The 14493-nt window shown below is 57.8% G+C and overlaps 1 protein-coding gene across 9 annotated transcripts in view; it reads left to right on the top strand.

Moving 5' to 3' along the window:
- PLEKHG5 (pleckstrin homology and RhoGEF domain containing G5) overlaps nucleotides 1-14493 on the top strand; it is a 30552-nt gene that overhangs the window by 10791 nt on the left and 5268 nt on the right. For 4 of the 9 annotated variants that reach the window (XM_024253883.3, XM_063715328.1, XM_054542056.1 and 1 more), the window contains 9 exons: nucleotides 9326-9455; nucleotides 10948-11053; nucleotides 11462-11522; nucleotides 11755-11846; nucleotides 12308-12444; nucleotides 12737-12882; nucleotides 13438-13641; nucleotides 13718-13906; nucleotides 14274-14369. In XM_024253883.3, coding sequence (XP_024109651.1) covers nucleotides 9326-9455; nucleotides 10948-11053; nucleotides 11462-11522; nucleotides 11755-11846; nucleotides 12308-12444; nucleotides 12737-12882; nucleotides 13438-13641; nucleotides 13718-13906; nucleotides 14274-14369 — 1161 coding nt within the window. Of the gene's footprint in view, nucleotides 1-733; nucleotides 873-1160; nucleotides 1454-2298; nucleotides 2490-9325; nucleotides 9456-10947; nucleotides 11054-11461; nucleotides 11523-11754; nucleotides 11847-12307; nucleotides 12445-12736; nucleotides 12883-13437; nucleotides 13642-13717; nucleotides 13907-14273; nucleotides 14370-14493 lie in introns of those variants that run through there. The other 5 variants (XM_054542049.2, XM_054542062.2, XM_054542051.2 and 2 more) reach the window with 4 other exon arrangements.

Genomic DNA, 14493 nt, shown 5'->3' on the forward strand with positions numbered 1-14493 from the left:
GGTGACTCCAGCACCAGAGTCTGGGGGTTTGTGTCCTCTCGGGCTTTGCTGAGTGCCCCCTGGTGGTGGGGACCTGGCCTAGAGCCGCAGGGACCTGGGCTGCTGTGCCATGTGGGTCGCCAGGGTTTCCTGATGCCTCCACCTCACCCAGCTCCTGGGGGCTGCCAAGGACAGCCTCTCAGAGCAGCCCGCCTTCTGCCCACGGCCCTTTCCAGAGGCCACCGGCCTTTGGCTCTCGGCCTCTGCCGTACCTGGGCAGTGAGCAGTCAGTGTGAGGGGGTGTCCCTGGGGCTCAGGCTCTCAGGCAGGGGTCTCCAGGTTGATGGGAGGGACTGAGATGAGAGCTGGTTGTGACGTTAGGGTGTGTGTGTGACTGGGGCTCAAAGCTGGTGTTGGAGCAGAGAGGGGTGTCCCTGGGGCTACATGGAGAACCAGACCAAGGACCCCAAGGGGAGTGTGTCCCATCCTGGCCTCCCCCTTCTCGTGCCTGTATTCTAAGAGCTCCCTTGCTGGGAGTAAGAAGGGGTCCCCTGGGCTGAGGCTCTGAGGCGGGGGTGGGGATCTCCAGGAGAAAGGGAGAAGGGAAGGTACCCTTCTGGCTGGGAGGGACTGTGCGTGTTGGCGCTGAGGGTGAGGTGGGGACCACAGCAGAGTGGGCACCCCCAGGGCTGGGCAGGGGTCGAGTCACCCAGGGGAGGGGCTCCACAGTCTCCACGGTGGGGGGGGGGGGTGTCACCAGCGCCCCCTGCCTCCAGCATTCAAGGAGCTCCCCAGGAGAAAGAGCAAGTTCTGAGGAGCCCTCTGAGCCCGGCATTGGCGTTGAGGAGGGAGTCAGAGAAGAGAGGGGCCTGGGGCCGCGCAGAGGCGCAGAGGTGGGGGTACCCCGGGCCGGGCAGAGGCGGGGAGGCGGGGGTCCCGGGGGCCGGGCAGAGGCGGGGGTGTGTGGGTCCCGGGGGCCGGGCAGAGGCGGGGGTGTGTGGGTCCCGGGGGCCGGGCAGAGGCGGGGGTGTGTGGGTCCCCAGGCCGGGCAGAGGTGGGGGTGTGGAGTCCCCGGGTCTGGGCAGAGGCGGGGAGGCGGGGGTACCCCAGGCCGGGCGGAGGCGGGGGTGTGTGGGTCGCCCGGGCGGGGAGGTGGGGATCCCCGGGGCTGGGTGGCGAGGGCCCGGGTGGGAGGGAGGTGTCCACCTTCCTGGGGGGCTGGGGGCTGTTCCGGGCCCGGCCCTCCCCGGGGTCCCCGCGATCGGCGGGGGCGGGCGCGGCCGCACAATGGCAGGAAGCGGGGCTCCGCGCTTTGTCCGGCGGGCGGCGCAGACCGCGGCTTCCTCCGGCCGCCATGGGGACAGGACCCGGTGTCTCCGGACGCCTAGCGGCCTCCAGGCCGGGCCCGGGGCTGCCCCTCCGGGACTCGGAGCCCTCCTGGGCCGGGGGTCGTGCCCGCGACGGTGAAAGCCAGGTACGGGGCCGGGACGGGGCGGGAACGGGGCTGGGTGCTCAGTTCTCGCCTGCAGCCGCCCAGTCCTGTGCGGGAGGCCAGGGCGGGGGTGCCCGTGACTGTGGGCCCCGCGACCCCCAGGGGAAGGATGCGGCCCATGGCGGCCGAGTCCCCTACCTGGGCAGCTGCACCCTGGTGACGGGGACTTCGGACTCCGGGGTGTGTCCCCGCCGGCTGAGATGTCCCCGCCAATTCTTGGCTCTTTGTGTCTGGGGCCAGCTCCGGACACACCTGTGGGTCCCGGGCCCTATGCTGGGCCGCCCCTCTCCCTTCCTTCCTCTGCCCTGGCCCTGCCCACAGCCTCCCTCTACCCCAGAGGCCTCTGTTTCTCCTTCTGCCTCCGGCCCCAGCCCTTGTGTGAGGATGGACGCCTGGTTCTCTGTCCCCATCCTCACATGCGTGTGTTCCCCAAAGGGCCCCCCCTCTGTTATTTTGGCTGCCTGGCATTAGAGGAGGGTGGGAGCTGGTTGTTCCCATGGGTGGGCTCTCTCCTCCCTTGGGTTGAGACCTGGAAACATTCCCCCCTGGACCCTGGTGTCCCTCCTGCAGGACAGAAGCAGGACATGGTGGGCAGGCAGGCAGGTGAGGGAGGGGCAGTTGGGTCTGAGAGAAGGGGCTGGAGTCTGGCTTCAAGAAGGAGCCATTCCGCCCTAGTGCTGGGGGAGTCCTGCCCCTGGAGGGAGCTGGGGAGACTCTGGGGTTTGGGGGGTGGGGCGTGAGGCAGGATGGGGAGCAGAAACTGCACCGGGGGCTCTGCCCACCCCAGCTTCTCAGTTGGACTCATGGTTCTCCTGGGGGGCTTCCAGAACTTCATCGTCAACCAGATCTGCTCGATGAAATCGGAAACCACCTGGTTGAGATCCTGGGGCTGAGCCTCACTGTGCCCCCAGTGCCCTTGAGCCTGGGGACTGCTGAGAGGAGGGAAGCAGATGAGGTCAACCGGGCCTGGGCACCAGCCCGTGGCAGCAGCCAGAGGAGTCGAGCAGCCTCGGTGATGGTAGTGGCCACCCAGACCGTCACAGCAGGGAAACTGATCTCGAGTCTTTCAAGGGATCCAGGGTGGGGTGCATCATAGGGCTCAGTCCATATTTGTTGAATACTGACTCTTCTATAAGGAGTGAATCAGGGTATAAAATCTGCTGTCTGTATATTGGATTGATTTAAAAACAAGATTGTGGCACAGAATCAGACTTGGACTGGAAGGGTCCCAGAGACCCTCCCAGAACTCCTCCAACCTAGCACGGCTCCTTCCATGTCACCCCCTACCTGTGGTGAGGCCAGGGCTTGGGTCATGAGCAGGTCTGCAGCCCCAACTGGCACTAGGAAATCTCAGGAGGCCCAGAAGGGATTGGAGCCGGGAGCCTCTGCCAGGCTGGCTGGGCACAGAGGGCCAGAGGGCTGCGGAGCCCGCAGATGGGGGGCTCCCAGGAAGAGGGGACAAGGTGGGGCAGGGCCCTTCCCCAGATCATTCTCATGAGGAGACATGGCTTGGCTCACAGAAGCTGCAAAGCCTGATGTTTCTCTCAGCAGTGTGCTGTAGATTCAGGGTGAGGGTGTGGGTAGAGCCCTGGCTGAGGACAGCTTAGTGGTCTCTGTAGTTTTTTAATTTTTTTCTGAGACAGGGTCTCACTGTGTCGCCCAGGCTGGAGTGCAGCAATGTGATCATGGCTCACTGCAGCCTCAACCTCTTGGGCTCAAGCAATCTTGCCACCTCAGCCTCCCAAGTAGCTGGGACTACAAGAGAGCACCACCACACCCGGCTAATTTTGTTTGCTTTTTTTAGAGACAGGATCTCACTGTGTTGCCCGGGCTGGAGTTTTTGCACTTTCTTTTACAATAGATTAAGACAGAAACCAGAAAGAGCTGCAGGGGTTGAGGGATCAATACCATCACCCTCACTTCAAGCCCCACAAGCACAGTTGAAGATCACTCCTGAAGGGTGTAGAAGTGGGGGCACCTGGTGCTCAAGGCTGCCTTCAGGAATCTGGGTCATCCTGTCCCCAGCCACCTGCCTGGGGCCCAGCTCCATGCAGATCAGCCCCTCCCTGAGCATGTGGGCCTGCTTGGAGTGCCACCTGCCGACTGCCAGTCCTGTGCCCTGTTCCCTGTCCTGTCAGATGGAGACACGGAGGGACACAAGAACCAACAGGGCTTGCATCAAACTGAGACTGATTTCCTCCTGTCCCTGTAATCCCGGCTGACCTGAGGCCAGCCTCTCCCTCCTAAGATACCCATGAGAGGGCGTGAATGTGGTTAAAATCTGGGATCCAGGCTGGGTGCCATGGCTCACGCCTGTAATCCCAGCACTTGGAGAGGCCGATGTGGGTGGATCACCAGAGGGCAGGAGTTCAAGACCAGCCTGACCAACAAGGTGGAACCCCGTCTCTACTCAAAATCCAAAAATTAGCTGGGTGTGGTGGCGTGTGCAGTCCCAGTTACTTGGGAGGCTGAAACAGGAGAATTGTTTGAACCTGGGAGGTGGAGGTTGCAGTGAGCCAAGATCGTGCCACTGCTCTCCAGGCTGGGCAACAGAGCGAGACTCTATCTCAAAAAACATAAATAAATACATAAATAAATAATAATCTGTGCTCCAGAGCCCCACACACAGTGGCTTCAAGTCCTAGATCCACTAGCTGTGTGACCTTAGACAAGTCATTTCACCTCTCTGAGTTTTACTTTCCTCTTGTGTGAAATAGGGACAATAACAGCCCCTATCTTATGGGATGAGATACACATGTAACGCCCCCAGTGTGACTCCAGACACATGACGACCACATTAAAAACACACTCAGATTCTTCCCGGCCTCCTCCTCCCTCCTGTCTGTCACTTTCTCTGCTGTCCTCACCATGCCTATCTCGGAAATCTCTCATCGGGCTTTCACCAGCCAGAAACTCTTCAGCGCCTCTCTCCTGCCTTAATTCATAAATTAAACAAGGATTTATGGAGCAGCTGGGACCGGAGGTCAGGCGCTGAATCAGACAGAGTGATGTTTCTGTCCTTGCGGATGTGACCAGGTTGGAGGCAGCAGGGTGGAATATGTGACCTGTCAGGTGCTGGAAAGTGCTGAGGACAGGAAAGGAGCGTGGAGGGCGAATGAGGAGGATGAGAAGGTGACTTGGGGGGAAGCTAGCAGGAGGGGAGGGAAGGCAGGGAGCCATGCATTTCAATATCTGGGGAAAAGCATCTCAGTCCAGGGACTGGCAGATGTCACAGCTCAGAGGTGGGAGCTGCCCTGAAGGAGTGTGTCCCGGAATGACCAGGAGGCTAGCGGGTGAGGGGAGTAAGCCAGGATGGAAGAGCAGGACAGGAGGTCCCTGAATGGGGTGGCCTTAACCCTAAAAAAAAAAAAAAAAAAAGTCAGTGTCATAAAAGACTGAAAACCCTAACCTTAACCCTTTTGGATTTTTTTTTTTTTTTTAAGATAGTGTCTTTCTCTGTAGCCCAGGCTGGAGTGCAGTGGCGCGATCTCAGCTCACTGCAACCTCTGCCTCCTGGGTTCAAGCAATTCTCCTGCCTCAGCCTCCTGAGTAGCTGGGACTACAGGCGTGTGCCACCACAGCTGGCTAAGTTTTTGTATTTTTAGTACAGACGGGGTTTCACCGTGTTAGCCAGGATGGTCTTGATCTCCTGACCTTGTGATCTGCCTGCCTCGGCCTTCCAAAGTGCTGGGGATTACAGGCATGAGCCACCGCGCCTGGCCTTTTTTTGTTGTTGTTGAGACGGAGTTTTGCCCCAGGCTGGAGTGCGATGGCACAATCTCGGCTCACTGCAACCTCTGCCTCCCATATTCAAGCGATTCTCCTGCCTCAGCCTCCGGAGTAGCTGGGATTACAGGCATGCACCACCACGCCCAGCTAATTTTGTATTTTTAGTAGAGACAGGGTTTCTTCCATGTTGGTCAGGCTGGTCTCGAACTCCCAACCTCAGGTGATCCGCCCACCTCGGCCTCCCAAAGTGCTGGGATTACAGGCATAGCCACTGCTCCTGGCCCCTTTTGGCTTTTATTCAGAGTGAGATGGGAACCCTTGGAGGGTTTTGAGTAGATACAGTGGGACTCCTCTTTGAACAGGGCCCACTCTAGCTGCCCATGGACAACATATTGTGGGGGACGGGGGTAGCAGTGAGGCCAGTTTTGAGGCTATTGTTGTCATGTAGCTAAAAGGTGGCTGGGCAGTGGCACGCTTATGAGCTGTGGCTGGGTTGAGGCCACAGATACTAAAGGTGGAGCCAGTGGAATTTTCGGGCTGACCAAATGGTGGTGTAACAGAGAATGTCAAGAGTGACCCCAAGCCGGTATGGTGGCTCACACCTATAATCCCAGCACTAATTCCAGCACTTTGGGAGGCTGAGTGGGCAGATCAGTCGAGCCCAGGAGTTTGAGACCAGCCTGGGCAACGTGGCGAAATCCCATCTCTACTAAAAATTAGCTGGGTATGGTGGTACATGCCTGTAGTCCCAGCTACTTGGGAGGGTGAAGCAGGAGAATCACTTGAACCCAGGAGGTAGAGGTTGCAGTGAGCCAAGATTGTGGCACTGCACTCCAGACTGGGTGACAGAGCGAGACCCTGTCTCAAAAAAAAGGAAATCCCCCACCTTGCAGCCATCAGAAGAATCAAATAATTGATTTAGGTAAAAATCATCTATGTATGCTAAAGCTCTTAGGACTGCAGGCTCGCATCACCACTCCTGGCTAATTTTTGTTTGTTTTTTTTTTTTTGGAGACAAAGTCTCGCTCTGTCACTCAGGCTGGAGTGCAGTGGTGTGATCTCGGCTCATTGCAACTTCTGCCCCCGGTTCAAGCAATTCTCCTGCCTCAGCCTCCTGCGTAGCTGGGACTACAGGCACACGCTGTCACGGCCGTCTAATTTTTTGTATTTTAGTAGAGACGGGGTTTCACTGTGTTGCCCAGGCTGCTATCGAACTCTTGAGCTCAGGCAATCTACCCGCCTTGGCCTCCCAAAGTGCTAGGATTACAGGCATGAGCCACCGTGCCTGGCAATTTTTTATATTTTTAGTAGAGATGGGGTTTTGTCATGTTGGCCAGGCTGGTCTTGAACTCCTGACCTCAATTGATTGAGTGAGATTACTGGGGAACAAGACATCTGAAAGTGCCATGCCACAGATTACTTATTAATTATAGGGGAAAAAGGGACTCTACAAGGTACAGAGGTCCCCAGAGGATCCAGCATCACAGGCAAATAGCAAGAACACACAGCTCTGTGGTGTCCCCACCTGAACGCTCAGTTTGAAACTTTCTGAGGACCACCAGAGAGATCCACAGTGAGGAGCTCTGTGCGAGGCTGCTGGCTCAAAGACTTCAAAAATGTCGAGGTCGGCCAGGCACGGTGGCTCATGCCTATAATCCCAGCTCTTTGGGAGGTCAAGGCGGGCAGATTGCTTGAGCCCAGGAGTTCAAGACTAGCCTGGGCAACATAGTGAGACCTGTCGCTACTAAAAATAAAAAAATTAGTTGACGTAGTGGCATGCACCTAGTAGTCCCAGCTGCTAAGGAGGCTGAGGCAGGAGGATTACTTGAGTCCGGGAGGTTGAGGTTGCAGTGAGCTGATCATGCCACAGTACTCCAGCCTGGGCTACAGAGCGAGACCCTGTCTTGAAGAAAAAAAAAAAAAGTCGATGTAATAAAAGACCACAAAAAACAAGGCTGGGCACGGTGGCTCATGCCTGTAATCGCAGCACTTTGGGAGGCCGAGGTGGGCGGATCACGAGGTCAGGAGATCAAGACCATCCTGGCTAACACAGTGAAATTCTTTGGAGGCTGAGGCAGGAGAATGGCATGAACCCGGGGGGCGAGCTTGCAGTGAGCCAGGATCGCACCACTGCACTCCAGCCTGGGTGACAGAGTGAGACTCCGTCTCAAAAAAAAACAAAAAACAAAAAAGACCACAGAAAACAAGTAAGGAGTCTGGAGTATGGTGGCCTAATCTCGGCTCACTGCAACCTCCTTCTTTCGGGTTAAAGTGATTCTCCTGCCTCAGCCTCCCAAGTAGCTGGGACTACGGGCACGCACCACCATGCCTGGCTAATTTTTTGTATTTTTGGTAGAGACGGTGTTTTGCTGTGTTGGCCAGGCTGGTCTTAAACTCCTGACCTCAAGCGATCTGCCCACCTCGGCCTCCCAAATTGGTGGGATTACAGGCATAAGCCACCTCACCTGGCCAGCATTCATTCTTAAAGGATAAACAGACATAACCAAATGCCACGTGTGAACCTTGATTAGTTCTATATGAGGAAGTGTATCTGTAAGAACATTATTTAGACACTTGGGAAAACGTCAATATAGACTATATATCAAGGTTCAGTTTCCCAAGTGCGACAATTCTATGGGGTTTTGTAGGAAAACTGTCTTTGTTCTTAGGCAGCACCATGATTTCTGCCCCAGGGGAGGGGGGTGCTGAGAAGAGAATGGGAGAGAAAGCAGACGTGGCAGATATCAACTTGGGGAGTCCAGAGGGCATGTGGATGTCATGTGCTATTCTTATAATTTTTGGTAGGTTTGAAATATTTTATAACAAGTCTGGGCGCGGTGGCTCATGCCCGTAATCTCAGCACTTTGGGAGGCCGAGGCAGGCAGATCACCTGAGACCAGGAGTTCAATACCAACCTGGCCAACATGGTGAAACTCCGTCTCTACTAAAAATACAAAAATTAGTCGGGCGTTTTGGATTGTGCCTGTAATCCCAGCTACTTGGGAGGCTGAGGCAGGAGAATCGCTTGAACCCGGGAGGTGGAGGTTGCAGTGAGCTGAGATCGTGCCATTGCACTCCAGCCTGGGCAACAGAGTGAGACCCCTTCTCAGAAAAATTTAAAAAAATAAAAAGAAAAGAAATATTTTAAAACAAAACTTGGGAAAAATAAAGAGAGTGGGAAGAGAGAACTAGGAAGTCGTGAATACTGATACCTGTTTACAGAGTTTAGCTGTGAAGGGAAAGAAAGGCAGCCGTAGCTGGAGGGTGAGGTGAGGCCTCTGTAAAATGGAGAAATAAGGCTGGGCATGGCAGCTCATGCCTGTAATGCCAGCATTTTGGGAGACCAAGGTGGGCGGATCACTTGAGGCCAGGAGTTTGAGACCAGCCTGGACAACATGGTGAAACCCTGTCTCTACAAAAAATACAAAAACTCGCCTATGGTGGTGTGTGCTTCTAGTCCAAGCTACTCGGGAGGCTGAGGCTCGAGGATCACGTGAGTCTGGGAGGTCAAGGCTGCAGTGAGCCATGATTGTGTAACTGCACTCCCTGTCTCAAAGAAAGAAAAAAAAGATGGAGAAGCTGGGCGCGGTGGCTCACGCCTGTAATCCCAGCACTTTGGGAGGCCAAGGCGGGCTGTTCACGAGGTCAGGAATTCGAGACCAGTCTGGCCAACATAGTGAAACCCCGTCTCTACTAAAAATACGAAAAAAAAATTAGCTGGGCATGGTGGTGTGCGCCTGTAATCCCAGCTACTGGGGAGGCTGAGGCAGGAGAATTGCGTGAACCCAGGAGGCGGAGGTTGCAGTGAGCCGAGATGAAGCCATTGCACTCCAGTCTGGGTGACAGAACGAAACTCTGTCTCAAAAAAAGAAAAAAAAGAAAAAGGTGGAGAAATAACCACGTGTTGGTGTGCTGACAGGGGCAATGAGGGGAAACTTGATGATGTGGGAGAGGGGGTACTGCTAGGGGGCGTCCCCTCACCCTGGATCGAGGGATGGATCCATTAGGGAGAGCTGGCCCAGGTTGGAGCAGGGCAGTTCATTCTAGGTGCCTGCAGCCCTGGGCCGGGGTCGGGGGATGTCGTGGATCTCGTGGACCTCCTGAAGGCTTCTGTCCCCACCCCAGGTATGTCACCACGCCGACTGCCAGCAGCTGCACCGCCGGGGGCCCCTCAACCTCTGCGAGGCCTGTGACAGCAAGTTCCACAGCGCCATGCATTATGATGGGCATGTCCGCTTCGACCTTCCCCCACAAGGTGAGCACAGGCAGGAGCCGCAGCTCGGCCCCCAGAGCTCCTGTGGCAGTGTTTCAGTAACTGTTGGAACCATGCTAGGGCATCATAAGAACAAGTCGACTGTAAATAATGAAACCCGAGTATGTCACGGTTCCTTTTGTTCCAAATGTTTTTTAGCAAGAGAGAAAGTCCATGACCGTGCCCCTTCCAGAGGCAGGCCTTTCTCTATCTGGTGTTGTGTTCTCACTGGTTCTCACCTCCCCCAGCTGCTCTTGCCCCTGGCCTGTGGCCCACACAGAGAAGGCCCCTTTCTTTCTAGTTCTGCCTATCCTCAGGGCAGGGGACTTCTGGACAAGTCCTCCAAGCCAGGCTGTGGGCCTAGCAGAGGCAGTGTGGAGTGGGGGTGGCCAGGTCAGGAGGCACTTGTAGCAGGAAATAAGAAATTGCTCTTGCTGAGCAGGGACCCAGCTCAGGCTCACCGTCAACTGCCTGTGGAGGGGTGCCTTGCAGGCACCCAGGCCTGGTGAGAAATGCCAACCCCTGAGTCCTTTCTCAGCTGATCAGAGGAACACAAGGATTCTTCTGGTTGGGCACGGTGGCTCATGTCTGGAATACAAAAAATACAAAAATTAGCCAGGTGTGGTGGCACGCACTTGTGGTCCCAGCTACTCGGAGGCTGAGGTGGAAGGATCGCTTGAACCCGGACAGTGGAGGCTCCAGTGAGCCCTGATTGTGCCACTGCACTCCAGCCTGAGCGACAGAGCAAGACCCTGTCTTAAAAAACAATAAACAAACAAAAGACTCTCTCCCACTGCCAGGGCCCCTTGGGAATTCAGGTGTGGTCACAGCATGGGGGAGGGGAGGCCTGGAAGAAAGAGCCATGGACTTTGGTCCCTTCCTGTAACAACCTCAGAGGCAGGGCTTCCTTATCCTTATTTTATAGAAGGGTAAACTGAGGCCACAGGTGAGTTTGTTTTTGGGGTGGAGCTTCACCATGGGTGTCATCCCAGGGCCTTTGTGTCCTTTTGGGTCTGTGGGGATAGACAGCAATGACTGAGGCCAAGCGAGGTGGCTCACACCTGTAATCCCAGCACTTTGGGAGGCTGAGGTGGGTGGATCACTTGAGGTCAGGAGTTTGAGAACAGCCTGGCCAACATGTTGAAACCCTGTCACTACTAAAAATACAAAAAAATGAGCCGGGTGTGGTAGCGCACGCCTGCAATCCCAGCTACTCAGGAGGCTGAAGCATGAAGATCGCTTGAACCCAGGAGGCGGAGGTTGCAGTGAGCCGAGAGCATGCCACTGCACTCCAGCCTCGGTGACAGAGTGAGACCCTGTCTCAAAACAAAAACAAAAAACAATGACTGAGCCGCTCTCCTCACAGAACTGAAGGGCCCTTGCTACCTTTAATCTGGGGGTTCCAGGGTAACAGGCTGTGGTCCCTCTGGAGGCAGCCATGCTGCAGGCTAAGGAGGAGCGGGGGAGGCACAACCCCCTCCTGCTTTCTTCCAAGGCTCTGTCCTGGCCCGGAACGTGTCCACCCGGTCATGCCCGCCGCGCACCAGCCCCGCAGTGGACTTGGAGGAGGAGGAGGAGGAGAGCTCTGTGGATGGCAAAGGGTAGGTGAGGGATGAATGGGCAGAGAGATACCTGGGGGGCCCCAGGGCTGGGTCTCAGATCAGACATTCAGGACCAGATGCTTTGGTGCCTTCCCTGAGTAAGGCTGATGGGCAGACCTTTTCCCACCCCTGTGGCTGTCCTGACTCCGGGAAGAGGCCACCCAGCCTGGGCCAGCCTCCGGGGCGCTTGGGATCCTAGCCCACACCAGACCAGGTACCGTTCGGTGTGACTCCCGTGTTGGCCGCCAGAGGGCGCACAGCCCCATGCGGGCCCGGCTGGGTTGAATCCACGCGGGTTACCTGTCACCTGGGGTGAGCCAAGGGCGGGGAGGCCACAGGCCCACTCGCCGCCCACGCTGGCGAGGGCCACCCACACCTCCAGCCTCTGCCCTCCTCGCTTCCCTGCAGGGACCGGAAGAGCACAGGCCTGAAACTCTCCAAGAAGAAAGCAAGGAGGAGACACACGGATGTGAGGAGCCCCCCAGAGCCGGCAGATGCGGGCTCCCGACAGCCTGCGCCCTTCCCCGAGCCTGGGCCTCCCTCCGGGATAGGGGTGGGGAGGTCTGCATTCCAGGCTGCAGAGGCCTGGGAGATCGCTGGGGTTCCCATCCGAGACCAGAGGGTAGGGAGGGTGGGGAGGAGGGTTGGGAAGGAGGGTGGTGAGGAGAAGCTCACAGCCCCCACCCCCACCATCCTCTCAGGACCCGAGCAAGGAATGCTTCACTCTGAAATTTGACCTGAATGTGGACATCGAGACGGAGATCGTCCCAGCCATGAAGAAGAAGTCGCTGGGGTAGAGCTTGATGGGGCTCAGGGTGGAAGTGGGACTGGGAGTAGGGGTGGCCCCATGTCGCAGGCTCTGGGTCTCTGCAGGTGTGACGTGTGTGTGTCTGTGTGGTGGCCCGTGAGCGAGCGCGTCCCCGCGTGGGCAGACCCGTGCGGGTGTGCACGCCAGTGTGAGGGAGTATGGCGGGGTCTGTGTACTTGTGCGTTTTAATCATGTATGCAGGAGCCAGGCCTGCGTGTGGGCAGGCGTGTGACAGGTCTGCTGTGGTGTGCAGATGCGCCTGTGTGAGGACCTCTGCGGGCAGGTGTCTGTGGACCTGCGTGTGATCTCATGCGGGCTTCCCTTTTCCGTTGGGAAGGTGGGGGCAGCTGGGGCTGTGGGTGGGGCGGGGGCTCGTGGGGGCGGGGCCCAAGCTGAAGCGACTGGCTGCCTGGTTCTAACACACATGCCTCCTGTCCTGGGGGCAGGGAGGTGCTGCTGCCTGTATTTGAAAGGAAGGGCATCGCGCTGGGCAAAGTGGACATCTACCTGGACCAGTCCAACACACCCCTGTCCCTCACCTTCGAGGCCTACAGGTTCGGGGGACACTACCTTCATGTCAAAGGTGAGCAGCAGCCTGGGCCAAATGGGGCCGCTGGGGCTGGCGGAGCCTCCTGGAGATGGGCGCCCTTCCCAGGCTCAGGTTCCCATTGGCCGTGGGCCTGAGCAGCCTCATTAGCATACAGGTGTCTCTGCTGGGTGCTGCTGGGGGAGGGGAGGGTGCTGGCAGGGCGGGGCTGTCGGGGGAGGGCAGGCAGGCCTTGGTGTGGATCCTCCGGGGAGAGAGGACCGGGGACCCCCTCCTCCACCAGACCTGGGTACTGAGGATCTCTCGTGGCCCCCACATGCGGCCCCAGCCAAGCCTGGAGATGAGGGCAAGGTGGAGCAGGGCGTGAAGGACTCCAAGTCCCTGAGTTTGCCGATCCTGCGGCCGGCTGGGACCGGGCCCCCCGCCCTGGAGCGTGTGGATCCCCAGAGCCGCCGGGAGAGCCTGGACATTTTGGTGAGGAGGGGGTGTGTCGGGGAGGGGGTGGGAAGGGGCCCAGGCTGGGCCCACGGCCCCTCCTCAGAGGCAGTCACCCTGGGTCTCTCACCGCCCCCTCTTGGGGTTTTAAGTGCCCCTTCTGGAAAATGGGGTTGGCTCTGAGAGTAGGGGACCCTCTCTCTCTGGATCTAGCCATAGCCCAAGGTAAGGGCTTGTATCTGAGACTCTTCTAGTGCCAGGGGTTAGAGAATCTGTGTGTGCATGTGTGCGTGAGAGCACTTGTGCCTGGGGCTACAGACCACCCAGAGCTGTGTTCCAGAGTGCACCTGAGTGTGTGTAATTCTGTGCTTCATGCTTGAAGCTGGGGGACTAGGGGATGATAGTCTGGGCGTATCTGTGTCTGGACCTTCCAGTCTCCAGATATGTCTGGGTCCCAGGAGAGGGGACACCCCAGGGTAGAGATGCAGAGACTCTCCTCCATCCCAGGCTGGCCTGAGGCCCTGGAAACCCGCCTTGGGGTGGGCCATGGGGGCTGGCAGGGGGTCCCAGCCCTGACCACCCCTCCCTGGCCAGGCCCCTGGCCGCCGCCGCAAGAACATGTCGGAGTTCCTGGGGGAGGCGAGCATCCCCGGGCAGGAGCCGCCCACGCCCTCCAGCTGCTCTCTGCCCAGTGGCAGCAGTGGCAGCACCAACAGCGGTGACAGCTGGAAGAACCGGGCGGCCAGTCGCTTCAGTGGCTTTTTCAGCTCCGGCCCCAGCACCAGCGCCTTTGGCCGGGTATGTGGCCCCATCTGCCCAGGGTCAGGCAGCTGGCTGGCCGTGACCCCTGACCCTGACCAGGGTATCCTTCCAGGAGGTAGACAAAATGGAGCAGCTGGAGGGCAAGCTGCACACCTACAGCCTCTTCGGGCTGCCCAGGCTGCCCCGGACGCTGCGCTTCGACCATGACTCCTGGGAGGAGGAGGACGATGAGGACGAGGATGAGGACAATGCCTGCCTGAGGCTGGAGGACAGCTGGCGGGAGCTCATTGATGGGCATGAGGTGAGTGCGGGCCACAGTGCTGCTCCCTCCTTGTCCCAAAAGGAGGACAGCCCTTGGGAGGACCCAGTGATTACATGTTCCATGGGATGCCCCAAAGAGGCCACTGTTACCATTAGCCCACTTTGGAGACACTGAGGCTAGATGAAAATGGTGTGCTGCTTGGCTGTTTTAATGGCAGAGGAGGGCCTAGATCTTGGGTGTCTTGACTGTGATTACTCATCACAGGTGTCAAGGGTGACCCTGCTCCTCTTGGGACCTCCATGTCCCCATTGGGAAAATGAGAGAGTTGCATGCAGGTTGCTTATCCTCCCCGGCCACCCTAAGGTGCTCCAGGCCTCGTGATTGACCCGTCCTGCCCTCCTTCTAGAAGCTGACCCGGCGGCAGTGCCACCAGCAGGAGGCGGTGTGGGAGCTGCTGCACACGGAGGCCTCCTACATCAGGAAACTGCGGGTGATCACCAACGTGAGTAGGGGCTGTGCTGGTCCCCGTGGCCGCCCTGCCCCCCTCTTTCTGGCAGCCCTCAGCTGAGTCTGAGCCTTTGCAGAAGGAGCAGGTGCCTGGCAATGAGGTCGGGGCAGGAAAGTCA

This window comes from Pongo abelii, chromosome 1 (assembly GCF_028885655.2).
Source record: "Pongo abelii isolate AG06213 chromosome 1, NHGRI_mPonAbe1-v2.0_pri, whole genome shotgun sequence".
Classification (NCBI taxonomy): domain Eukaryota; kingdom Metazoa; phylum Chordata; class Mammalia; order Primates; family Hominidae; genus Pongo; species Pongo abelii.